The sequence below is a fragment of the Protopterus annectens genome, chromosome 2.part0 (genome assembly GCF_019279795.1).
Source record: "Protopterus annectens isolate FY-2018-M chromosome 2.part0, PAN1.0, whole genome shotgun sequence".
NCBI classification, from domain to species: domain Eukaryota; kingdom Metazoa; phylum Chordata; order Ceratodontiformes; family Protopteridae; genus Protopterus; species Protopterus annectens.
In genome coordinates, this window is record NC_056728.1 from 1,314,318,201 (window position 1) to 1,314,345,766 (window position 27,566).

Genomic DNA, 27,566 nt, shown 5'->3' on the forward strand with positions numbered 1-27,566 from the left:
AGGGTTCCATTAGAGGCCAGTCATCATTTTGTCTGTTGGTTGTCGAGATGCAACGTTTAAATTCTGAGTTTATTGCTTTCAATGGATGCTCAGGATGAAGGCTCTGCAGCACGCCTAACACTTCGCTGCCGTTAACTTCTCTTCCCTTTCCCTTGTGTCTTTGCCTACACGGAGCAGCATTAAGCACACAGCTTTTTGTGTAGCCCAGGGTATAATGATGGAGCATGTGATGGCGGCTGAAGGAGGTGGACCCAGCATTTGTATTGGCTGAAGCAAGGCAAGGCTTCATTTGCCTTTTTTTTTAGCTACGGGCTCAGCTCACATTGCAGAAGATACATTAGTGCTATTCCTAGCAGGGGTGACTGCTGCAGCAGCAGCAGCTCACAGGACTGATAACACAGTATATTATTTTCCAGTTAAGAAAGAAGATAACAGCAGATAGTTGTAACATCGCCTCTTGTCCTTCAGACGTTTAGGGAGCTGCAAGCCGGCCCGAGAAGCCGCCAGTGCTAAAGCTTACAAATGGCAAGTCCTGGGATACATTTGGACAATGGTCAGCAAGATGTAACACCTCAGCAAGCATTCAACGAGGCTCAGAAGTGGATCGAGGTAAGACTATATGTAACATGCTATTTATTACAGTAGGATTATAGCTGTTTGTCAGACTGACACGTTTTTGGGCAAGCTCTTAAGTGAGTGGTGTGACTGTGCATGAAGAGACCTGGCTTGGATATAGTTTATGTAGACGTCCTCCTGGTTGCCGTGACACAGACATGGACTCCAGACAGAATACTAAATTAGAAAAGCCTGACTTCCCAGCTGCACCTGCAGGACTGTCGCTGATGACAGCCGGGGCTGCTGACCGTGTGGCACCTATCAGTCATAGCTTGTAATGTTTTACCGCCGTAAGGGGGGGGGGGGGGGTAAGTGGCCCCGAGTTTTTGTTGAGAGCTTTTGGTGAAGTATGTTGTTACCCGACTTGTAGGTGGGAAGCTGCGTCAGAACTTGGCATGTTGTAAGTTAAGTTTTATGTGCTGATAGGTATAAGGGAAGAAAACACGTAATTTATTTAAATTGCAGGTATGGAGACAGCTGGCTGTCGTGGTAGGATATTGTCTGACATGCTTGGGTGGTTGGAGGGGTGTCCTACCTGTGTGCGATTGTGTGTGTGTGTGTGTGTGTGTGTGTGTGTGTGTGTGTGTGTGTGTCACTCAGTCTGGGCGGGCTCCTGCGTGTTCCCTCTGTTTTCCCTGCCTTCCCAGTTAGCTGAGGAAGGGACGGGTGGGCTCACAGTCCAGAGCGTTATCAATAGCCCTGGTGTTAATACTGCTGTAGGAAGGAAATGCCAAGTCCTCCCACCCTTTCCCAAGTGGCAGTATGCTGTGAGCAATTGTTTCATGGTGATATATGAAGAACTTTTCGCTTCGTGACTACCCTGTCAGTTAAACTAGTTGTGATGTTTGGCGATCTTACGTTGGCCCAGAAAGTGCAAAAGTTAACCTAGTGTAATTATATGACAACCATGACAGGCGTCCTTATCCACAGGAGCCGTTACTTTTCCCCAAAGCTGGGACGTTTTCATTTCTTGGTCACCAGTCCATTCCGTCAGCTTGGCCCCGATTCCTGTTGCACTGTGTGTTTGTACTTGATTGACTTTGACTATAATAAACTAGTATGATTGTATATAAACTGACTGTAATCAGATGTGACATAGTGATGTACTTTAGTGAATTGCTGCTCACTTTGTAAATAACTAACTAGCATGTGTGCCAAATATGTAGCTGAGTATTGCTGCAGCTTTCGAGGACTATTCACGTGTGTAGGGGTAGTGGAAATTGACTACCCCAGCTGTGTTTAAAGGTATTTTGGTGCTTTATTTGCTGCATGGGGAAACTGTGTGTAAAACCCCATCTCTATGTGTATCAGTATCATGACATGGTTTTGTATATTGTGCTGTGGACAAAGCTGGCACTGCTTAGCTGTTGTATTTCCCATGGTATGACCGATATCTTTACTGGTTTGTAATGTCAGTATAATCACATGAATGCTTATGGATCTTGTCATATGGTGCTTACTGCATAAATGTTAGGGTTGCCTCCTTTTCAGCTACCCAGAGTGGGACATATTAACGAATCTTGAGGTTTTGCTGGATAGATCATATACCTTCAGCCAGCAAAGTAACTTGCTTTCATTTCATTCTCAAAATAAACTCACAGTGTTAAACAATTTAGCAGTTCCTACTGTTTAATTGTATTTAAGGCATTTCTAATGTAGAAGACATTGTGTTTTGTTTTAATATTTAAAGGAAAGTTAGTATTTTTTTTCTCAAAGGTTGGGACTTTTGCCATTTTTTCAAGTTATTTCACATGACACAGCTGCCTAAATCAGGACCGTCTCACAAGAAGAGGAGCAGGTGTTAACCCTAGCAAATGTGCCCTTGTTTTCACCATTTAACCTTTGGACATGTATCAGTACTTAATTTCTGAACTCTATATCAAGATTATGTTTGTTTGCCAGCTCTATTCTTTTACTATGAAAATAAAACATCTACAGGTAGTATTTGTAATATATATATATATATATATATATATATATATATATATATATATATATATATTACTTTTGGATATGTTGGAGGCACCTTTCAGATCTATCTGTCTGTTAAAGCTGTAAAGATAGCAGCATTCCTTATGACTGCAGTCATAAACTGAACAGTTTTGTGAAAGTATTTCAGACTGTACCAGAAGCGGAGGAAAGCAGGGGATGACTTGGATGTCTGAAAAGTGTTTCTTGTTCACAAAAAAAGTTACTGTACTGAGATTGCTGCTTTATAGTCTGTAATTTTGAATGGGTTAAAGTCATGACTGTATTTGTTGGGGAAACAAGCAGTTAACAGAGCAGTTCTTTTATTTGTGACCTGTGCATACGAAGTATCCGGGCGATGCAGTTTCCTAAGATGTGTGGGCACTATTATGCCTGTAGCCTTCCTGCAAGACAGCCTTAAAATGTATATAATTTTGTAAGACAAACCAGTTGTGGTTTACATTAAGATGCATTGCCTTCACGCAGCTCTCTACATCAGACATTTTATAGGGTAAAAACACTTTTGATGACATGTTTGTTTTGTTAAGAAAAGTATTGTTGTCACTGAATGTTAATTGTGTACTGGTCACAAGAGCTAGCAAGCCTGAGGACGTGCCAAACCAGCATACAAAGCATCTGGAGAGTGGCTAGAGTGCATAACGTGTAGTGTCACTGCTGGAGGTTGTCAACAACATCTGTATTCAGGTTTCATGATGCAGCTTTGCTTAGAGATTTCCTCCTGAAGCACACTGCATTATTTAAAGTGTGATATCATCTGTCACAGAATAGCCTCTTGGCTACAGTATAAAAACATATACATCTTTATAAACTAATTTGAACTTCAAAATCATGTGTGGTGATTGTAGACATTCTGTATTTCGTAGGCTGAATATGAAAAAAATAATGCCTTTGACACTAAGTATTTTTATTTACTTAGTACATCTTTGTAAAGACCACGAAAAAGAATTGTGTCTTTTCAACAGTGATCTGGGAAGTTTGATCTTGCAATGACTTGCTTAAACTGTTGCATTAAAGTAAAGAAGCACAAGTTGGCAGAATCTACTCATATCTGTAGTATGCAAGTATATTTGAAGTATGTTATTTCTGCAGCGAGACACGGTTAAATTGGCCTACTTTATATACGTATTTATATATATGTTTGTGTATTAGTATGTGTAGTTTGTATTTTTTCCCTTTTGAAATGAATTCTGGATACATCATAGCATAAAGGTAGTTACCACAGCTAGTGAGTGTAGCATTCACTTGTATTGTTTAGTTAGTACTGTGTTAAGTGTGCTTGTAAGTAAAAGCTAGGTATTGCATTACCTTCTACAACAATCTATTAGTTTGCTGCAGGTATTTCTTTGATGTAAACAAATGAATACTCATAAAGGATGCAGAAATGCATGTAAATATGCACTGTGCTTCTTGTTGCACTGATTGTATTAGCTGTTATTAATTGTATTTTAACGATGGAACAGTTGTTTACTAGTTAAGGTTTCCACTCCTGGGGTTCTTTCCTGAATCTGACTCTCTCACTACTACCTTTATGAGTTTGCATGTTGTCCGTTTATTTTTTTGTTGTTGTTACTTCAGCTGCAGTCCAAAAACATGCTGCTTGAATTTACCTGTTGTCTGTATATTACACATAGATTTGTTTTTGTGGACTGTATCACGGCTGAAATGAACTGCAGTGGAAATTCACTTACCACATTAACAGATATATTATAATTAAAAAAATAAATCTAAATGTTTCTGGATTCATTTGCAATGGAAATGTATGAATATATGGTAGTAAATGGGACTAGTTAACGCTATCTTAAAGGCATCCCCAGTAAAATGCATTTGTAAGTATTGATTAGGAGTCTGACCATACTCTATTCTTGGATAATTGTGCATGTCACAAATTCATCATGGACTCGTTGCTCTTTACAAGAATATTCCTTCTTCAGACTTCATGCATACCAGCCTATTTATAGCTTTCTGTCCATTCTGCTGATACATGGGGGCAGTCCTTATACATTTGGTAAACCATGCTGTGGAACCAACTTTGGGTTTAAAGAACTCCCATCTCCTCTGCTTGCAGTGCTTCAGACCTCAGTTCAGGTTTTACTACATCTCCTTTGTCAGATTCTTTAACCCTTATAAATGGAATGTGTTTCATTTTTTACTATAATGTCCCCCACCCTCCCCTTCGCCTTGACGTTAATCGTGGCCGTTATGTATGAGATAACCTTTCACCTTTCTGCCTTCATTCTGCTTCTTCCCTTGTTGCTTCTAGTCATCAGGGGTGTTGAACCTACAATCTGTTCCAGGGGCTCCATCCATGTCTGGCCTTAATATGCAGGCTGCTAGTTTGACCCATCCACCCATAACTGTTTTGGGTCTGAGCTTGCACATGTAAGCAATGGAAGCATTTCCAACAAATTTGACAAACTTAATACCGTAGTAATTTTACCCAGCTGTGATATTTACGTTATTTCTGAGATGTGGCTCAGACAAGAGCTCACACACCCCTCTTTACATTCTCTTGCAATATCACTGTCAGAGAAGAGATAGTTGCTGTTTGAAATTTGGCATGCAGTGGGGTGGTGTGACTGACAGAACAGCACATTCAGTGTGTGTGACTTATTTTTTTATGTGTGATTTTTAAAACCATCTTTCCTTACACCCCCATTTATTGTGACAACTGTCTTGCTTAATAAATAAATCATAACTTCATTGATGCATGGGGTATTGGGATTCCTTTTTTGTATGCACTTTCTACTTTCTTTTACAAATGTTATATTTTATTTTTTTATTTTCTTTTACTTTTGTTCTCCACTGTGTGCACATTTTGGCTTTAGTGTGTTGTAAATACAACCATTAAGGGTTGGGAGGGTGGCCCAATGGTTAAGGTGTTTGCCTTTATAAACACAAGGTGCAGGGGTTGGGTCCCACAAGGGGTAATTGGCTAGGCTTAAAAATGGCTCGCAAGGGCAGTTAGCTTAGTACTAACCTATGAACCTATAGCTGGGCCTTGCATGTAGCACAAAAGTGCTCTGTCTTGCACATATGCTGTCTGCAGAGTGTAATCTGACATTGTTTTCCTGTAACAGATGATCCTCTCCTTGCATTGTCACCATTTAGCACTTTCTCACTAGATGTCATTGTATGTCTCCTCTGCCATGTAAAAGGCACCTCGATCAGAACGTCCTCCTAGATGATGGCTTACCCCTCTCCAGCCCTTCTTCTCGTTTCTTAGTCCGAGTGGCCAGTAATGCTGCACCTTCTGTAAAATTATGACAGGAAGAATAGGGAACAACCTTGGTAAGGAGTAGAAAACAGGGATTGCATGCACTGTGAGGCTAGTGATATTTTCAAGTTCCACACCACAATGCTGCCTGTCTTTTCCACCATGGAATGTAAGTAGTGTGGCCTTGCATCTATTGTCAGTACTGCGTAACAGTGGCTTAAATGTCTTTGCGTAATCCAGAGTGCATGCAGTGTTCAGCATTCAGAATGTGAAAACCTGACAACACACCTGTTACATATTAGTATACACAGGTATGTGTACTTGCTGTACATTACTTCAAACATGTCGAGTATATCATTATGTGATGTTTGCATGTTTTGCATTCCTTCATTTTTATGCTTTGTACCACCAACAGGGAATTCAGAGTTATGCTATCTATATACCAAGCTTGCTCAAATCAAATTAAGGTACAAAAAAATCTCCTTGATTGTATATATGTCGCTGTATAGAAATTTTCTGTCATTCGTGGATTCTGTGTTGTCATATAAAGACATGGAGCTCTGATTTGCATGTATGTTTCTGTACAGAAATGTTTTTGTCATTTGTTGTATTTGTACTGTTATGTTATGGAGCTTTTCTCCCCAGGCCTCTGGTGTAAATGGGCCTTGTCCCAGTTGGACTTTCCCGGTAAACAAATGTAAAATAAAATAAAATAAATAAATAAAATTTTATGTAGTTAGGACTTCCAGTAATTTTAAGGATCACATTTCATAACATCAGTATGCATTTAAAAATGGTATTTAGGCTGTATGAAACAAGCTGATGGTGTGTATTGAATATTCATATCTTTATTTTCAGCTTATAAAGATTTGCTTGGTTAACACCAGAAACAGAAATGTAGCTTTCTCAAAGCTGCAGCCCACCCCCCAAAAAAATAAGTTCTTCTCTTCTGAAATTATAGCAGTCTAATTCATAGATATTTATCATGCACTTTGCTAGAGTTAAATCTCCACAAGCTTGAGTACTTCAGTATTTCAGCCATGCAGTATCAGCATTAATTTTTGAAGCCATAATATCCTTGCAACTTCATAAGGCAGTGGTGGTACCTGCACTGCCACACGTGACGATTGCACCTCCTAACAGCTTGTGTGCAGGCAGCTGCCCCCTTTGCGCCACCCATGTTGTGGCTTTGAGGAGCCTAGTCAACACCCCCAAGCCAGTGGTAGTTGTGTGATACACTGTGCGTCGCACAATATGCAAATAAATAGAGGCTGACAGACTTAAACCTAGACTGCAGCTAGTTAGTAGCTCATTACCAACTTGTAGCTGTAAGCCTTCACATTAACTCCCAGACTGTGTAGGACTGACAGTTTCCACTAAGATCTGAACTCAGAGCTCTGGATTCAGAGTCTAGAATGCTAACCATTATACAAGAAAAACACATGTTTATTAATAGCCTGTTGCATAATTCTCTTAAAACAATGAAAAAAACTGTGTGGATTTTGGATTATCTTCCAAATGAGATGAACTGTTCATTCAGCTGCATTGAGGTTATTATATCCATCAGAGGTAGAATAGCATATTATCTAAAAGTCAGTTTTAACAGTACGCTGTTGGAGGAATCATATCTTGCAGTGGGACTGATGAAGTGCCAAGCATATATTTATAACCTGAAAGTAAATAGAATGAACTCCCTTTTTATTTTTATTTTGCTAGCAGTATATAACTAACTGACCTAGCCTGAAAACTTGGGTGAACAGCATGGTGAAGTTAAAGATAATTCTTGTCAGCTCCGACAACATTTTATTAAAATATGACTCAGTTATTTTTACAGAGTTGTAGTTAAGTATTTGTGTATAGTTCTTGGGCTGCAAATGCCTTCATAGCTTGAGAGGTTTTGGTCAAGGTAGGGGGCCAGTAGGGAGCCACTGTGCTTTAGTTATTAAGGGGACTACTTTTAAAGAAATGAATCGTACAATACATTACCTTGTTTTTAATATATATGTTTGAACTGTTATCAGTGATGAGCTGAGGATTTCTGCACAGTTGCAGTCTCATTTAGCATAGATATCCACAGTATGAGTGAGAGCTTGGAAGTTTCAGTGCCTGCAGGAGTCATCGTATGATCACATTTCTTTTTTTTTTGTATTAAAAGCATTCATAACTGCCCTTTGGGCTAGACACACATATGCTGGCTTTGCAGTTCAGTTAATGCAGGCCTACCTCCAGATGCTGACAGCCATGGTTGGCATCCTAGCTATCCATCATAATGTTGATTCTTTATGTGACTTTTGAGCAACAACTTCTGTTGTTTGTCATTAGAATTAGCTCTTGCTGTGCAAAGAAGGACAGCTTGCATGTGGACACTTAGTTCCCAGTCTGTGAACTTCCTGAGTTTGGGACACTAATTCATCCCAGGTTGTCAGTGAAGCCTACCTCTTACACCAACGAGCCAAAACAGTTTTCATACTTCTGCTGCTATGAAAAGTATCTTAGCTGGTGCATTCAGTATTTTTGCACAAAGTATGACTATAGATTTGGTCAGTTTTATCACACTTGCTCATTTTACAACTTCTTATTCCTAATAAGTACAGGTGCCAGTTGCTTCTGTGCCGTTGCCCACTTCACATAGCAGAAAGGTCATAAAGTTTAAACTGCAGTTCCTTCAATTATCTGACCTCTCCGCTTCCTGGAGAAAAAAGCCAAACATTTTTTGTTGCTTGTGAGTGACCACTCTTTCCATGCAGTGCAATGACATTGTAGTAAGAAAACTAAATAAGGGGATGGGCTTGTAGGGGGCAGAGTATAGGGACAGTTTACCCTCCTCTGGAAAAAAAAAACACCTTTTTAAATATTTTAATTTTGTGCCACTTTGCTCAGAACTTGCCAAGTTTGAGTACATGTATTATAAATATTTGTGTACTCAAGTTTTCAGTTACAAGCAGTTTTTGCCAGGCAATCATGATAAAATATTGGCTGTTCGGAGGATTCATACTGGATCCCATACAAATATGTGTGGATGCATATGTTCTCATTTTACCCCTGTTGTCTGCTACCATCAGACTCTGTCTCACACTGCATCAGTATCTACATATATATATATATATATATATATATATATAGCACCACCATTCAAATATTCTGGCTTTTATCATCGGCCTTAAAGCATCACCAACCATTCTGGCACTGTAACCAGTTATCATCCATACACCCATCCCCAAACTATTTTTCCCATTTTTCACTTGTGGTCTAACTTAGTCAAATTTATGCTTAAGTTCATTAGTTCATCAGTACTTACTAGGCTGCTAAAGTGTGAGAATATTAAGAAGCCTAGTCTTGCATTTCCATGGTAATTACTAGCCCTTATATTTTGCAATGTGAATATCCCAAGATGGGTCAGAAAAGTATATGTTGGAGTGTTTGATTACATTTTTTACTTATGCATGATGGCCAGTGATGCTAAACCAGATGTGAATTTGCTGTCACACTTCCATTCATCCAAGTTACAATTGAATAGAAAAAGAGAAGTGCTCTGCTTCATATGGAGTGGAAGACAGACCCATAGCAGTGGTTTTCTCTGTGATATATACCTATCCCTCCAGCATGTTAGAAATTGAGGTCTCTAGAGTGGGTGTTTAATACCGTGTGACTTGCAGATGTGTAATTGGTCTGACAGAATAGGGTGTATTGAGGTTCAGACAATGTGCCTACAAAACAGTATGCACTTAAGATACAAAAAAACCCCCACATCATCCATATATCTGAAAAAGTTAAAAATGAAATTCAATAAAATTAGAATGAAAAAAATGTAAATAAAAACAAATCCCAACAAAAAATGCAACATGACAGTCAGCTAACTCAAAAAATAATAATAAAAATAATAAAAAAGAGCTGTAAAACTAAGAGATTTTTTCCATAACAGAGATTAATGGTACTTTGACTGTGACCAGTTAGCAGCTCAGGCGTTAGAGGAGCTGGGTGGAGGGAGATGGCAGTGAGCCTCATTCACCAACAAACTCATCTTGCGGGGAGGGTTGTGGGGTTCTTTTTGTAATGAGGTGTTTTCCAACGAAGACTGTTGAGTGTTTCCCAGTTGCAAAGCAGGCTATACTTTGGTAGCTGGGGGGATTGAATGAGTGTGTCACACACACACACACACACACACACACACACACACACACACACACACACACACACACACGCACACACACACTCTCACTATGGTTTTGAATTCCTTTCTTCTTACCTAAATCGGCACCACCTAGACCACCTAGACCATGTATAACATGCCATCGTCCTGACTGCCCCTATCCCCTGATGAATGTAGAGGCTGAAACCACATCTTTTGAAAGGCTTGGAGAGGGAGGGGCACCTTTTGCCAGGTTTACAGTAAGATCTTGATTGCCCTGTGGGAAGGTAACAAATGGGTTCATAGAACTGCAGCAGAGGCAGGGCGGTTTGGAGGGAAAAAACTAACATATTTGAATATTACATTTGCAACACAATTAAAATAATGTCAGACTTTAGTCTTAGGACTACTGCAAGCTTGATAGAGTATTTTGACTGCATTTTTGCATTCAGAGAAGTACAGTTAAAACACATTTATAATTGCACTTATTTTACTATTTGAATATTTTTTTGTGTGTTTTTTGCTTTTTATCTGAAGGTAAAGCTATTCATTTAAGGTATTTTTATAGTATGCATTGCTTTTTGGTTTCTCTGGTGGACCTAGGTATGTTTCTGAGTTAGATGTAGCTAATTGTAACAAGCGCCTTTGGTAATTAACCAAACACCCCCTTGTATTTTACACATACCTCTCAACTGTCCCTGATTTTCAGGGACGTCCCTGATTTTGACTCAGATTTTAACTCTGTCCCTCTTAATCCCTCCTAAAACTAGTGACTTTTGGAGGAAAGGTGGTGAATTACACTTAATGAATAATGACAATAATTAAGAGTTATAAACTTCTTTTACTTCAGAAAATGTGTATTAATTCATATGCTCCGATTCTGTCAATGTTTCAAGTTAATAGCATTAATATTTTAAAAGTGTCCCTGATTGTCCCTGATTTTTTCTTGACTTGTCCCTGATTCTGTTGAAATTTGTTCCCAATTAGTTGAGAGGTCTTTACATCATGTAAACAGTCTGCCCTCTCAGTCTTGGGATTGCTGCAAGCTTGTAAACAGAGCATTTAGACTACGTGTTTGCATTCAGAGAAGAAAAAGTACATTTATAATTACACCTATCGTACCATTTAAATCAGTTTTGTGTGTTTTTTGTTCTTTATCTGAAGTTAAAGCTATTAATTTAAGGCATTTGTATAGTCTGTATTGCTTTTTGGTTTCTCTGCTGGGGCTAGGTGTTTTGAGTTTGGTTCCCTCCTACAGTCTCTGTTCTTGTTTTGGTTTTATACTTGGAGGCTTTTGATACTTGGAGGCTTTTGAGCTACCTGTCCTACTGTATACCTGGCCATAGAAGCTCCTCCCAGTCTTATATCCTGACAGAAGAAACTGTGAATTTAGACTGTTGTTAGTTTAGTGTACTTCGAAATTGCCTTAAGTGTGTGCGTTTCTCATTGCTGTCTTATCTGTCTTTATCACCTTCATTTACTTGCAGCTAGCTGTTGGACTTGTCTCTGATACCCTTTCAGCTGTGGCTGACTAAAGTGTGTTTTTAGAGTAAGAAGACTGGGACTGCAGTTCTAGTGGGAGTAGAAAGGTAGCCTGGTCTGTCCAAGATGGGAAGCATTCAGGGAGGCATAAAGTGAGAATTATTTGTAGCTAGTTATTTGATTAAACCTTTATACCCTTGTTGTGTGTCAGTATGTTTGTATTTTTATTATTTTGATAGTTATTTGATTTGTTTCCTATATCATTTCAATTTTTAATAAAGTGTGTTTTTACATTTAGAAGGCTGGGACAGCAATTCTAGTGGGGGTAGAAGGTAGCCTGGTCTGTCCAAACTGAGAAACACAAGGGATCATAAAATGACAATTACCTGCTGTTGCTAGTTGGTACCTTTTCACTTTTGGCTAACCAGCATGTGTTTCTACATTAAAGGGACAGTCCCAGTGTTTAAAATTCGGGTCCACACTACTGCTGACCAAAGTAACGCCCAGTTTACCATGTCACTAATGTTTCCGCCCACAGTGTCATTTTTTGCTTGAATATCCTGTTTTCTCTTAAATTCCAATCCTGTTTTTGCTCCCAGTATCAACTATGTTTTGTTTTTATGTTCCTATCACTTTTCAATGGTGCTTACACTTCCAACTTTTCTGAATCTTTTCTCCCGTTGTCTGTGCGTGGAGAATAACTGCACAGGTGGTCAGTCTGTGTCGTCTCTTTAGTGTCTTGAGTTTTCTTACTGTATTTTTTTTTCATTTGTTCATTTACTTAATTGATATGATTTCTTTATGAACGGCAGTGACCGATCGTTTTAGCCAACCATTTATTGTAACAAGCAGTTGTTAAGCACTTACAAGTGCATGCAGTTTCACTTAAAAGTGCTTAACAAATGATGGATACAAACATTTTCTGATAATAAGGCTCTTCTTTGTGTGCCTCCTTATGTTTTGAAGCCACAAGCCAGTATGTAATGGCATACGTCGTTTCAGTTTTCATACCGTATGGAAAATGCAACTTAACAGGAGTGTTATTTCAGCATCTTTCAAAAATTGGTTCCTATTTTTGGCTCTTTTGTAACCCCCATTATTCTAGGCTTAGTGCAGATTTTTTTACTCTAAGAAGCTGAGGGGTATAGCACTGAGGTTCCCCCTGCTTTTCGACTGATCCTTATAGTAAAACTTTACTTTTTAGAATGATCGTTTCATTGTGGTTCATTTCTATAGTAACCACAATCCATGATCCTTGTAAAAAGCAAAAGTTTTACTGTCAGGAGCAGTTGGTAAGCCCTTGCATGCAAGACATCTGTGCATATACTTGTTTTTTATTCGTCCTTGAGTGGTATGGCAAGGGGTTCCTGTTATTAAGTGGTTACCAACTGCTCCTTATATTAAAACTTTGTTTTTTTTACGATCGCTCATTGTAGTTCCTTTCTTTAGTGACAACAATGAACGATCATTCTAAAAAGCTATTTTTTGAGCACTTTGTAGCCACTTATACGTTTCGTCTTTTGCCCCTTATTTTAGGCTGTGTCTTATTTCAAGTATACTTCAGAAGCCTTTTCCAAAGGAATTTGCTTGTCGAAGTGCAATCCTTCATGTTAGCATTTTATTTAAAAAGAAATGTTAAGCATGGGTCATAAAAGTAAACATTACCTCAGTCTATCACTTTAACATAATATTTGTACTGCTGCAATGTTCTGTTATTTTGTCATACAAACATTTGATGATTCTCCATGATTGGTTGATCTATATAGTATGCACTGTTTCACATGTAACAGTCATGCTTATCTTCCAGCAGAAGTCACCGTACAACCTTATAATGAATTTCCATGCAATTTATGTAACATTTTTATTTTGTTGCACTCGATGTCAAAACCATTTTAGTAAATAAGCAAGCTTGTCATCTTGCCACCGTTGTATATAGCTAGCTGTACTTGAGCTCTGCTGCTTCGGAGAAATTGCTGGCAGTCAAAATCATGCACTTATTAATTCCTTCTGTTGCATTGCTAGAAAAACAACAAAAAAAAGTTAAACATAGCTGCATATTCAGCTTTAAGAACCTTACTTCCTTTCTCTTTTCTTCAATGTAAATGCTTGCATAAACAAATCTTTGTTCCTGAGATAGAAATTACGGTAAACAGGCATCATGAAGTCCTGTGCTTCACTTTCAGTTAGTAATATTTATTGCTTTGGGGCAAGTCAGTTAAAGAACGTTGTTGCTTTTCAGTGACTAGGTGCAGGTCCTTACTGAGTAAGACTCATTAGAAAGTACATTAAATAACGTACTTGTCGATAAATAGTATGGCTGCAAACCTTTGGTGCAATGGCACTGAAGTGACAGTTTATGTGAAGGAAAAAAAAAAAGGTCAGATGCTGAAGTCTGAACAGTCAACGTCTTGGAAGTTACGAAACACGATGTATTGTTTTTAAGCAATTATTCACAATGTGATCTTACTGTCCTTACCACCATGTAAAACTGTCACTTTGCTTTATTAATGTTTCCAGCAGCTGTACTGGGACTGCCTAATCTAGTGGTAGTAGTAAGTTGGGAAACACATAGGAAGGCTTAAAGTGAGATTGTTTCATCAGCCAAATGGCTTTTTAGAGACTTATCTGGGTGTTAATCTGCACTTGAGAGTTACTTTTGCTGTGTTTTTACGTTAAGAAGTTCCAAGATCATCCATCTTGTGCCAGAAGGTATTTACCTGGTCTTTTAGTTGGGAGGCACTCCAGGGATCTTAAAGTATAGCCATTTATTGACAAGAAGGCAAGGCAGTTAGTTTTCGACTTTTTCTGTCTGCTAGAAATGAGGTGCTTTTTTGTGGAGCTGCTCACTGCACAGTGGTGGTTAGCAGTGTCGTGTATAGCAACCATATAAAGCTAGCACTCAGGACTTTAACCTGTAACACAGAGAGGCTTTGTGTGGAGCTACACTTAGAGCAGACAGACAGAGAGTTGAACAGCACTAAGGTCATACCATTAGCTAACATCTTGCCTTCAACCTAGACACTACTGAGGTGATCCCTGTAAAACCAAGACCCTAAAGCATAATAACACAACTCCTAATACAGGTCCTTACAACATGAATTTGCAATTTCCTAATGTCTCTGTGGCCAACTTGGAAGATGTGGGCATACTGAGACAATGTAGCAATCATCTCATATACTCAGACAACCTTTTAATCCCAAAAGAAACTTAACACTGAATGCAAGACATGTACATACGTAACTTCCTTGGAGGCAAAAATCTTGTATACAAAGAAGGTTGCCAAAAACACACACACTACATCCTTCATACAGCTCACCATATACATAGACCATAATAAGCTGAAGCACTCAAAAGAAGCCTTTCCAAACCTCAAAGTCCTCCTAAGCCATGAAACTGCAACACCTATCCTCGGCAATCACTAAAGCACATTACATACCAAAAGTAACACCTAACACCATACATACGCCTACACCCAATGCTCACCTATGAGCAAAGCCCATAAGGCAAGCAAACACTTTACCTAGTACTCTTGTCATAGGGGATCCTATTGTACAACATACAGATGATCCTGTCACCAGGATGGACAAGGAGAAGATAACGGTTAGTTGCCTTTCTGGAGCCAGGCTCTGCAGTGTCATGCACACACTCAAGTCACTGCACCATAGATACCAATATGATTCTATCATAGTCCACGTGGGTGTAAATGACTGGAGGCATACCTCACTGGACTATATGAAAAGAGACATTATGGGCCTCTGAGTATGTGTTGCAGACAGGTATGTGCAGTGCATTGAGCAGCATTCTACCTTCATCAAGTCTGATGCCACTGTTTAAACAAAAATGATTGATTTTAATAATTGGCTTAGTTTCTGGTGTCACTCCAGGGAATACAATATCTTTCACCATGGAAGAACATGGTTAACAGACCACTTTTCTTTGCTTTGCAAGCATAGTTTACACCTCCCCCCCTAGGCTTTCGGATTTTGGCTAAAAGTTTATCCATACTCTTAGAGTCTTTTTTTTCGGCAAAGCCAAAATGACAAAACTACCAACATAGTAAAAAAAAAAACTCAAAGCAACCTTAATGTCTTACTGCTAAACAAGAAACTCCACACCCTACACACTGTCCTCAGTCTGGAGAATGTAGACATCTGTGCTGTTACTGAGACTTGGTTTATAGCCACAGGAAGTACTCAGGCAGTGGAAGGCTACAGTGCCTCTCACACATTTAGACCAACAACAGCAGCACAGATGGGCTGAAGGTAGAGGTGTCTAAATGTACATTAGCAGCATTAATGATGCCCTGGAGTTCTTCCAAGAACAAGTCTCCATAGACAAGATTCCCTATCATGTCCTGACCAGTTGCAGGTCGCCCTTTATAACCCTTGAAGCTCACAGCTCTTACTTAGACCTACTAGACGTGTTCACCATCCAACCAAATACCCTATTCATGGGAGACTTTAACTACCCCTGCATAGACTGGGAAATGTACATTGCCTTTAACTCACAGGCACAAGGTTTCCTGGCCTTTATCAATACACACGCCCTGCATCAGAAAGTGCACTCTCCAACCAGAGGGTCAAACATATTGGACCTAGTAGAAAACAAACAAAAAAGGCAATGTGGTATACCAGACCTTCCAAATTTATTGTTAGCACTTTCGGGTGTAACAGTGTACGACCCTCTTCAGACAAAAAACATGAAAGAAAGAACTTTCTTGGTTTAAATAAACCACCAACAGTGACATCATCAATTCATCGATTCAAAATTAAAAAAAACATTTACACATAACTAAAACATAATATGTATGTATGTATGTATAAAAACACACACACGCACACACACACACATATGTATATATATATATATATATATATATATATATATATATTTATGTTTGTATGAATAAATACTCTCTCTAGAACATATAATTGTAATCATTAAAAATGAATTTAACTACAATATGAAAATCTTATACCTATCTCCATGGCAAAATAAAAAAGTAGGTTCTTATCAAATGAAAGTGTTTCTAAAGATTTTAATCTTAATAAACATTTTAAAGAGCATGACTCATTTAATCCTGGGTACATATAAGCACTGGTTAGAACTTGCCACAACAATTCTCTTTGCTCTAATAGCAAATGCCATGGCCCACCCCTGATGTTTTCTTTAACCTGCTCTATAATAAGGAATAAGAAGGAATGGCCTGGATATTCACTTACTTGCTTTACTAATACATTATTGCAATCCTTTTTATGTATGCCGTACTGATGTTCTTAAATTCGTAGCTTCACTTGTCTTTCATTTTTTCCTATATATAACCTTGGGCAGCTTTGGCACTCAGCCAAATAAACCACTCCAGGACTGTTGCAATTAACTCCAGGACTGTTGCAATTATGTCTACCACTAATAGAATAGGTAAAATTTTTTATTGAAAACCTGATCGAAGCTTTAATGAATTTACAATAATTGCAAATTCCACATTTTAACATACCCCCAGTTCTATGATTACTATGTAAGTCCCTCTCAATAAAGTTTTTAAGATTAAAGCCTCTTTTATAAATTATTTTAGGTACTTCTGGGACTTTGTCTCTAATTTGGGCATCATCAATAAGCACTGCCCAATTTTTACATAAAATATTTGTTACTTGTTTTGCATCAAGTGAAAATGGAGTACTAAATGTTAATGTAACATTACAATCATTTTTATCACTTTGGAAACTGATAGTGTTAAGTTGTCTAGCCTTTCTTCTTCTACTTGTGCAAGACTGCATAATATAGGTCTAAACCATCCTGATATGCGCTTGCGGGTAACCTCAGATATCAATTCATCAATTAATTTTAGTGGATACCCATGGGCTAGAAACATTTCTTTAAGCAAAAGACACTCATCTAAAAAATCTTGTTCTAGTGTGGTCATCTGGGCTGCCCATACAAGTTGTTCCTTTACAACACACTGCTTTTGGTAGTATGGATGAGTACTTTCAAAATGTAAAAAACAGTTTGAATATGTGGGTTTGCGATATATTCTAGCAGTGTAACATTGCTTAACCCTGTCTTTAGTTAATAACACATCCAAAAAATGCTATAACATCACTTTTAAATTCAAATGTAAATTTCAAAAAGGTGGTCATCTCTGACAGTATCTGAACAAATTCAGAAGGATGAGTTTCATCACCATTAAACATGCAAATGTATCATCTAGATAGCGTGTATACCATACAACATTTTGTTTAAAATAGTCTTGGCAGAATAACATTTCATTTTCCCAGTATACCATGACACAATTAGCAAAGCTCCCCCCCACAGGGGGAGCCCATAGTTATCCCTGATTTTTGGAGAGATATTTATCACTCCCAAATAAGATGTAATTATTAGCCAAAATAATATCTAGCAGATATTCAATCAGGTTTATATCCTTACCTGCAGCACCTAGTTTATATAAAAATTCTCGAGTCCACATAATTCCTAAAGTTTGTGGGATTACCGTATATAAGTCCCGGGCATCTATAGTTAAAAAATTATATTCAGCATTAAAGTCCAGGTCACTGATGTTTTCAAGGAAATCCCACGAGTCATGACAAATTTGAGACTGACCCTTCAGGTGTTTATTTAATTTAGCATCAACTATTTTAGCACATCCATACATAATGCTATTACGGCCGTCAACAATAGACCAGAGCGGTGAGTTATTTAAGTTCTTATGTAACTTAGGGAGTCCAAATATGGTGGGCGTAACTGGAGATGGTATAGTAAAGTAGTTATATGTATCTATATCTACCATACAGTCAGTAAATAGGTCATTTAATAATGCCCTAGTACGTTGATAAGCTCCATAAGGTTGGTTAACAGATGCTTTTTCATAATTTTCAGAGCTCACAGTACTTGACATTCTATTAGAATAAGAATGTCTTTTGGCTTATCCCGGTTAGGGGTCGCCACAGCAGAACTCCGGTCTGCTAATGTTTGATAGTGGATTTTTTACGTGCCGAGTTACCAGCCCTGATGCACAACCTTCAACGAAGGCATGCTCATTCACGCATGCCTCCACACAGAAGACGCTCTAGCTGAGAATTGAACGGGACAGCGTCTTACTGTGAGGCGACAATGCTACCGCAGCACCACTACCGCGGAGATACTTGACATTCTATTAGAATAATCTTCCTCAGTCATTAATACCATACCACCACCTTTATCTGGCTTAAGAATTGGTGACTGATAATAATAAAAGAGAGTGAATGATCGTATGTGTGCTCTTACACTGACGTCGTTGGTGTGGAGAGGTCAAGAGAGGTCACATGACCATGTGCTTTACAATAAAGGAGGAAGCGAGGGTTGTTCCCGTCTTCCATTTTTAACTAGATTGATTGCCTTCATGTGTGTTTATTTTCCTCTGTAATGTATGTCTAACCCAACTTTCTTACCCTTAAGATGATACCGCCAACAGGTTATGGGCCCAGGAGGGAAGTAGAAAGCCTATGGCATAGACTATGTTTCGACGGAGATGAGAAGAATTATGAGTTGTGGGAGACAAAGTTTCTGGAACACCTGCACTTGCTAGGGCTGAAAGACACCATTTTGTGAATTGTGCAGCAGGACACAGAGGACGACGAGAATGAGGAGGAAGGCGACAATGCTGAGAAAAATGAGGAGGCATATGCAGAACTAACTCAGTTCTTAGATGACAAAAGTTTGTCCCTCATCATGAGAGAATCCACAGATGACGGTAGAGAAGCACTTCAGATCCTGAGAGACCATTATGCCGGGAAAGGGAAGCCACAGGTAATTAGCCTATACACCGAATTAACAAGCCTCCAGAAGGCCATCAGTGAAAGTGTCACAGACTATATTATTAGGGCTGAGACTGCCATTACAGCACTTAAAAATGCTGGGGAGAATCTCAGTGATGGATTACTAATTGCAATGATTCTGAAAGGGTTGCCTGAAACTTTTAAACCATTTGCAGTCCACATCACGCAAGATGATTATAAGTTGAGCTTTGGTGAGTTCAAAACAAGGTTGAGAAGCTATGAACATACCGAGAAATTTAATGCCAACGTAAGTAATGATAATGTGATGAAAGCAAGTGGCCTTGGGGAAAGAGTAAAAGCAGAGATTATATGCTATAGCTGTGGCCAAAAGGGACACAAGGCACGAGAATGCCGGAGAGAATATAAAGGCCAGAGACAGTGGTGTAGTGTGCGCAAAAACTCCAGCCACAGGGACAGTAACTGTAGACGAAAGAAGAAAGACAATGTGAAACAAGCAACTGACGCGGATGATCACATATTTGTCTTCAGAGTAAATGAGCATCAAATTTGTGAATTAAAACAGAAGGGATTAATGGTGGACATTGGCACCACGTCACACACAATTAACGACCTGAAAAAGTTTAAATACTTTGATGCAACTTTCCAACTGGAGGAACACATTGTGGAATTAGCTAATGGGATGAGAACCTGTGGGGCCACACACAAGTGAGGTAATGCAGAGGTATGGCTGTTAAATACTGAGGGGTGCAAAGTAAAGGTGATGATAACTCGGGCGCTGTATATCCAGACGTATCCACAAAGCATTTTTTCTGTTAAGGCAGCAACGTCCAAAGGGGCCTCGATCAACTTTAAACAAGGCCGGGACCAACTCATCTATAAAAACGGCACCAGGTTTGACATAATTGAGGCTGATAGACTCTATTATTTAGACACATATGATGAAGAAAACAATAGCGAGATACATTGCGATGCATCTCAGAGCTGTTATGACATTCAAGCATGGCATAAAATGCTTGGTCACTGTAATTTCGAAGATGTGTCAAAATTAGAAAAGGTGGTAAAAAGTATGAAAATTAAAGGTAAAGTTGAGAGACCTAACCTAGATTGTGAAACCTGTATGAAAGGGAAATGTGTACAGAGCAGAAACAGAGAACCAGATGCAAGAGCAAAAGCTATGTTTGAAATAGTCCATACTGATTTGGCAGGCCCAATTGAGCCAGTAGCAAAAGATGGCTTTAAGTACACTTTAGCATTTACTGATGACTACTCAGGTGTAATATTTGTCTACTTTCTGAAAGCCAAGAGTGATACAGTCAAGGTGACTGAAAGGTTTATTGCAGATTCAGCCCCTTATGGGAAGGTAAAGTGTATCAGATCTGATAATGGCACTGAGTCATGTCGAGAGACTTTCAGTCACTATTGAGTAAAAATGTTATAACACACGAAACATCTGTACCTTACTCACCCCATCAGAATGGGACAGCAGAGAGAAACTGAGAACACTGTTCGAAATGGCAAGGTGCATGTTGATAGAGAGTGATTCACATAAAGATTTGTGGACATATGCAGTAATTACTGCTGCTTTTACTCACAACAGACGTTACAACAAGTGTGTGGGGCAGACCCCATTCTTCTTGCTAACAGGCAAGAAACCTGATCTTTCAAGGATGAGAGAATTTGGATCAGTGTGTTATGCATACAGACCAGATAAAAAGAAGTTAGACCCAAGATGTGATAAGGGGATCTTTGTTGGATATGATAAAAATAGCCCATCATATCTGGTCTATTATCCTGACACAGGAAGGATCCTTAGACACAGGTTAGTCAAGTTCTTTACTAAGAATGTAGCTGAATGCCAGATTCAGACAGACCCAGAAGTGATGGATGAAAATCTTAATACCAGAAGAAGTCTGCGTGTTAAGACAGAGTCAAAAGCTGACAGTCAAATCATAAAAGAAATACAAGCGAATTACACTGAATATATAATGAATGAAGGAGACACAAAAACAAAGCAAGAAGAGGAAAGGCAGGATACACACTACTCTAAAAGAGAGAGAAAACCACCTGCATACTTGAAGTACTAGGAGTGTAAAGTTGAAAATGACGATTATGTGACAGTTAATGTTGACTACTGTTACAGACTAATATGTAACACACCGCAGAGCTTTAACGAGGCCATGACTTCGTCTAACTCGGAAAAGTGGGTCAAAGCCATGAAGGAGGAACTTAAATCTTTAAAGGAAAACAACACATTTACACTCACCACACTACCGGAAGATAAAAATGCAGTGGGGGGTAGATGGGTTTTCACTGTAAAAGACAATGCAGATAAGACTGAGACTTACAAAGCTAGATATGTAGCTAAAGGCTACAGTCAAGTCGCTGGTATAGATTATAACAAAACATTTGCACCAACTACAAGTATGACATCTGTACGAAGCCTAATGCAGATGGCAGTTCAGTATGATTTAGAATTGCACCAGATGGATGTACAAACTGCCTATTTACATGCTCCTACTGACTGTGAGGTGTATATGGAGCAACCTGAAGGTTTTGAAAAGAAATCAAATAATGATGAAAAATTGGTTTGTAAACTGAATAAGTCATTATATGGACTGAAACAATCAGGGCATAACTGGAACAAAATGTTACATGATTATCTTTGTGAAAATAGTTTTATCCAAAACCCCGCAGACCATTGTGTATACACTAGACAAGCTGAAAATGAGAAAACAGTTCTAATTATATGGGTTGACGATCTCATTATAGCAGCTAGTGACAATGAATCACTAAATAATGTAAAGGAAATGCTCAAAGCTCAATTTAAAATGAAAGATCTGAGAAAGCTAAGACATTTTCTAGGCATTGATTTTACCCAGAATAGTGGTGAAGTAAAGATGAATCAAAAGAGGTACATCACGAAAATTCTTGAGAAATTTGGTATGTCTAATTGTAAAGTAAAAAGTACCCCTTCTGAACAAAAAAACAAACTTTGAATGTGACAGTGAATCTACCGATCCAAGAAACTATCATAAGCTTGTGGGTAGTTTGATATATGTTATGACAAGCACAAGACCTGATCTTAGCTGGATTGCAAGTAAACTTTCACAATATTTGTCACAACCGAGTGAATCTCATTTAACACTAGCCAAACATGTGTTAAGGTACTTAAAGGGTACATTGGACAGAGAGCTGTGTTACAAGAAAAGTGAAAGGAAACTTCAGCTTATAGCATACAGTGATGCAGAGTGGGCAACAGATCAGAACGATAGATGTAGTACAACAGGTTATTGCTTTAGCCTCAATAGAGGCGGGCCTATGCTTTATCTACGTGTGAGGCAGAGTACATGGCACTGGCAGCAACAACACAGGAGAGTTTGTACCTTGTGCAGTCGTTAAGTGGAATAGATGGAGAGTGCAGGTATGTGCCAGTAACAATATTTGAGGACAATCCAGGAGCAATCGCTTTGTCGAAGAATCCAGTAAGCCAAAAGAGATGTAAACATGTTGACATTAAGTATCATTTTGTCAGATCAGCACTTAATGATGGCAAAATAAGCTTTGAATATTGCCCGACAACAGACATGGTTGCAGATATTTTTACTAAACCTGCTACAAAATCGAAGATTGAAAAGTTCATGTATTCCGTATTTGGAATGTGAAGGAAAAGTTATCCAAAAATATGTTCTTAAAATGTATTTGTATACAGCGTAAGAACAAGTGGGGGTGATGACTGATAATAATAAAAAGAGAGTGAATGATCATATGTGTGCTCTTACACTGATGTCATTGGTGTGGATAGGTCAAGAGAGGTCACATGACCATGTGCTTTATAATAAAGGAGGAAGCGAGGGTTGTTCCACTCTTCTGTTTTTAACCAGATTGATTGCCTTCACGTGTGTTTATTTTCCCCTGTAATGTATGTCTAACCTGACTTTCTGACCCTTAAGATGATACCGCCAACAAGAATCTTAATATTAAAGTTTCTCAAAAAAATCAAGAACATTTAGCTGATTCTCTAACACAGTATGATTAGAGGCTCTATTGCTATAAATTTGTCCCTGCATAACATTCCTCAAGTCAAGTTCTCACAGTTTTTCAAACAATAAAAGTGAATTGTGAAGGGGGGGGGGTTACATATACTAGAAATATGATGGTTAGCAGTAGGATTAATGATGTTACCTAATAATATGTTTAAATTCAATTTACGAACAAACAACTTTAAGTCTAACAAGGTATTAGCAAGGCTCATATGCTTAGGAGGCACAGGTGACGGTCCCATAGCTAAAATGTCTATAACTTCATTAGTTACATCAAACTCAGTGAAATTATAAATTTTAAAGTCACCTGTTTGGTTTAAAAAATTTGAGGGTAAAGTGCATCACCACCAGTAACAGTAGAACTTAGTAATGACAGAGGAATCAAATAAACACCTTAAGGGTCAGTCTCAAATTTCTCGTGACTCATGGGATTTACTTAAAAACATCAATGGCCTGGACTTTAATGCTGAATATAGATGCCTGGGACTTATATATGGTAATCCCACAAACTTTAGGAATTATGTGGACCCGAGAATTTTTATATAAACTAGGTGTTGCAGGTGAGGAGATAAACCTGATTGAATATCTACTAGATATTATTTTGGCTAATAATTACATCTTATTTGGGGGTGATATATATCCCTCCAAAAATCAGGGATAGTCATGGGCTCCCCCTGTGGGGGGAGCTTTGCTAATTGTGTCATGGCATATTGGGAAAATGAAATGTTATTCTGCCATGACTATTTTAAACAGCATGTTGTGTAGTATACACGTTATCTAGATGATATATTTGTCGTGTTTAATGGTGATGAAACTCATGCTTCTGAATTTGTTCAGATAATGTCAAAGATGACCACCTTTTTGAAATTTACATTTGAATTTAACAGTGATGTTGTAGCATTTTTGGATGTGTTATTAACTAAAGACAGGGTTAATCAATGTTATACTGCTAGAATATATCGCAAACCCACATATTCAAACTGTTTTTTACATTTTGAAAGTACTCTTCCCTACTACCAAAAGCTGTGTGTTGTAAAGGAACAACTTGTATGGGCAGCCCAGATGACCACACTAGAACAAGATTTTTTAGATGAGTGTCTTTTGCTTAAAGAAATGTTTTTAGCCCATGGGTACCCACTAAAATAATTGATTAATTGATATCTGAGGTTACCCACAAGCGCATATCAGGTTGGTTTAGACCTATATTATGTAGTCTTGCACATGTAGAAGAAGAAAGGCTAGACAACTTAATACTATCAAACAGTTTTCAAAGTGACAAAATTGATTGTAATTTTACATTAACCTTTAGTACTCCATTTTCACTCGATGCAAAACAAGTAACAAATATTTTATGTAAAAATTGGGCCGTGCTTATTGATGATGCCCAAATTAGAGACAAAGTCCCAGAAGTACCTAAAATAATTTATAAAAGAGGCTTTAATCTTAAAATCTTTATTGAGAGGGACTTACATAGTAATCATAGAACTGGGGGTATGTTAAAATGTGGAAGTTGCAATTATTGTAAATTCATTAAAACTTCGATCAGGTTTTCAATAAGAAATTTTACCTATTCTATTAGTGGTAGACATAATTGCAACAATCCTGGAGTTAATTGCAACAGTCCTGGAGTGGTTTATTTGGCTGAGTGCCAAAGCTGCTCACGGTTATATACGGGAAAAACTGAAAGACAACTGAATTTATGAACATCAGTACGGCATACGTAAAAAGGATTGCAATAATGCATTAGTAAAGCATGTAAATGAATATCCAGGCCATTCCTTCTTATTCCTTATTATAGAGCAGGTTAAAGAAAACATCAGGGGTGGGCCATGGCATTTGCTATTAGAGCAAAGAGAATTGTGGTGGCAAGTTTTAACCAATGCTTATATGTACCCAGGATTAAATGAGTCATGCTCTTTACAATGTTTAATATTAAAATCTTTAGAAAGACCTTAATTTGATAAGAACCTACATTTTTATTTTGCCATGGAGATAGGTATAAGATTTTCATATTATAGTTAAATTCATTTTTAATGATTGCAATTATATGTTCTAGAGAGGGTGTTTATTTATATAAACATAAAAAAAATATATATATATATATATATATATATATATGTGTGTGTGTGTGTGTGTTTATATATACATACATATTATGTTTTAGTTATGTGTAAATGTTTCTTTAATTTTGAATTGATGACTCGATGATGTCACTGTTGGTGGTTTATTTAAAGCAAGAAAGTTCTTTCTTTCATGTTTTTTGTCTGAAGAGGGTCATACATTGTTACGCCTGAAAGCACTAACAATAAATTTGGAAGGTCTGATATACCATGTTGCCTTTTTTGTTTGTTTTCTGCAGTTTGGTTTTTGTTTTATGATATTGGACCTAGTACTCATGAACATGAGGGTGCGTTTTACCCACCCCATGTCACTTCCTCATGGGTGAAGTCAGAATATAAAGCTGCCTCCCTTGAAATAAAAATCAACCCAGAAAACCCAATTAAACCTGTAACAGGAACTATACTAAACCAAACTACATCCTATTAAGCAACAGTTTGTCAAAATTAATGACTCCCCTAAACCTCGAGTACATACACTAGATACCTATGCAGAATTATTTACAAAAACCCTGTACAAGCATGGTAATGGCAGCATCGAGGCTTCATTACTTTCCAAAAGTAAGCCCAGACCTAACTATAAAAATAAACCACACTGGTGGAATCCTTATCTTTACCAGCTATATAACAAAAGAAAAAAGTCATGGCCAGAATCAGAAAGATCAACTCTTACTGAGACAAGAGCTCTCTGATTCAACAAAACAAGAAACAAAATGTCTAATAAAATCCAACAAGGCCAATTACAAGGTCAGACCTTCGTGAGCTATGTCAGGAACCTTAAAGGTAATACTCATCAGTGTGCAGAACTGGTGATAAGTGGCACAATCTTCTCTGACCAGGGTGACATAGCAAGTCTACTTGCTGATAAATTTAACTCTTAACTTCACCCCCACTCTCCCCCCAACTACCTTCTCTGAAATCCTTTCAAGCCTATCCCCCACAACTTTCAACAGGGAAATGAATTTGGTGGTGTTCGCTAAGGCCAAAAACACTGCTTCAGTGGGCCCAAACAATATCCCTGGTTGTCTGTTAACTAGCTTGTAACATGACCTAGCACTAGCAGGACCACTTGAGGAGCTCTTCAACTGCAGTCTCAAAACAGGTTACGTGCCGGGTGAATGGAATGCCACAACAGTCATCCCTCTTCATATGGATGGACCTACAGTTGACCCCAGGAACTATAGACCCATTAGTCTAACATGTCTAATATGCAAAGCTATGGAATGAATTGTCATGGAAATGATCAATAAGGACATTGGAACCTACAGGCAGTGGACCCATCTTAGTTTGGCTTTGTTAAGGGAAGATCTTGCCTACTTAGCCTGATAGACTTCTTCAAGAGGGTTATCATGGGTATGGATGAGGGGAAAATAGTGCACACTGTCTTCCTTAACCTGGCCAAGGCAACTGATACAGTACCACACTCAGGTGTTGGTGACAAACTCTCAGAAATAGCAGTTGTCAGCAGGATGGGAGTTTCTGACTCCTAAAACTTCGATCCCACTAACAGCTGCATAGCACAGTACAGAATAATGGACTTATGCCTTATTACACTCCAGCACAGTATGGCATAGAGAAATTTTATTTATTTATTTTATTTATTTTTCATTTGTTTACTGGGAAGGTCTGAATAGACACAGGTCCATTTTCAGCGGAGCCCTGGGTAGAAAAGCTCCAGACATAATACATATGCTGAATATTTCACTGTATCATGTAGTGGGCAGCACTGGCTTTGTGAGGAATATCTGAACATAGTGCAGGGAGAGATGTATACAACAGCTTTTTGTGGCAACAGCTGTTACAACTCCTCTTCCTGCTTTAGGCCCTTTTCCCCGTCACTGCTTCATGTTTTGTATGTAACAAGATGAGGATACGCACCGTCATTTCTTCATACTAAATTTGTACCCATGGTCACTTTAGGTACCCTCATCCAATCCCCTCCTTTTCCCCCTGCATTACAGTGCTGTGTGCTTGGTTGTTCTGCCTTCACTGGGTCTGTGCATGAGTCCAACATTTACTTGAAGCTTGTATCTCAGTACAGTCGTCCAGATTGTAATTCTGTTCAAACTGACTGCATAAACTTCTCATTCTTGAATTCCAAAGATTCACCATATCACAACATGGCACACCACAGTACCATGGCACCAATAGTGCTGCCACCATGATAGTGAAGATTAACGTGCAGGCTGCTGTGGAAGGGAAACTGGA

The 27,566-nt window shown here is 38.4% G+C and overlaps 1 protein-coding gene across 6 annotated transcripts in view; it reads left to right on the forward strand.

Moving 5' to 3' along the window:
- The first annotated feature begins 299 nt into the window (after positions 1 to 299).
- Positions 300 to 27,566, forward strand: part of LIMCH1 (LIM and calponin homology domains 1) — a 1,973,196-nt gene continuing 1,945,929 nt past the window's right edge. For 2 of the 6 annotated variants that reach the window (XM_044061504.1, XM_044061502.1), the window contains exon 1: positions 300 to 609. In XM_044061504.1, the coding sequence (XP_043917439.1) occupies positions 523 to 609 (87 nt within the window). In that variant the 5' untranslated portion in view covers positions 300 to 522. The remainder of the gene's footprint in view (positions 610 to 27,566) is intronic. The other 4 variants (XM_044061501.1, XM_044061505.1, XM_044061503.1 and 1 more) reach the window with 3 other exon arrangements.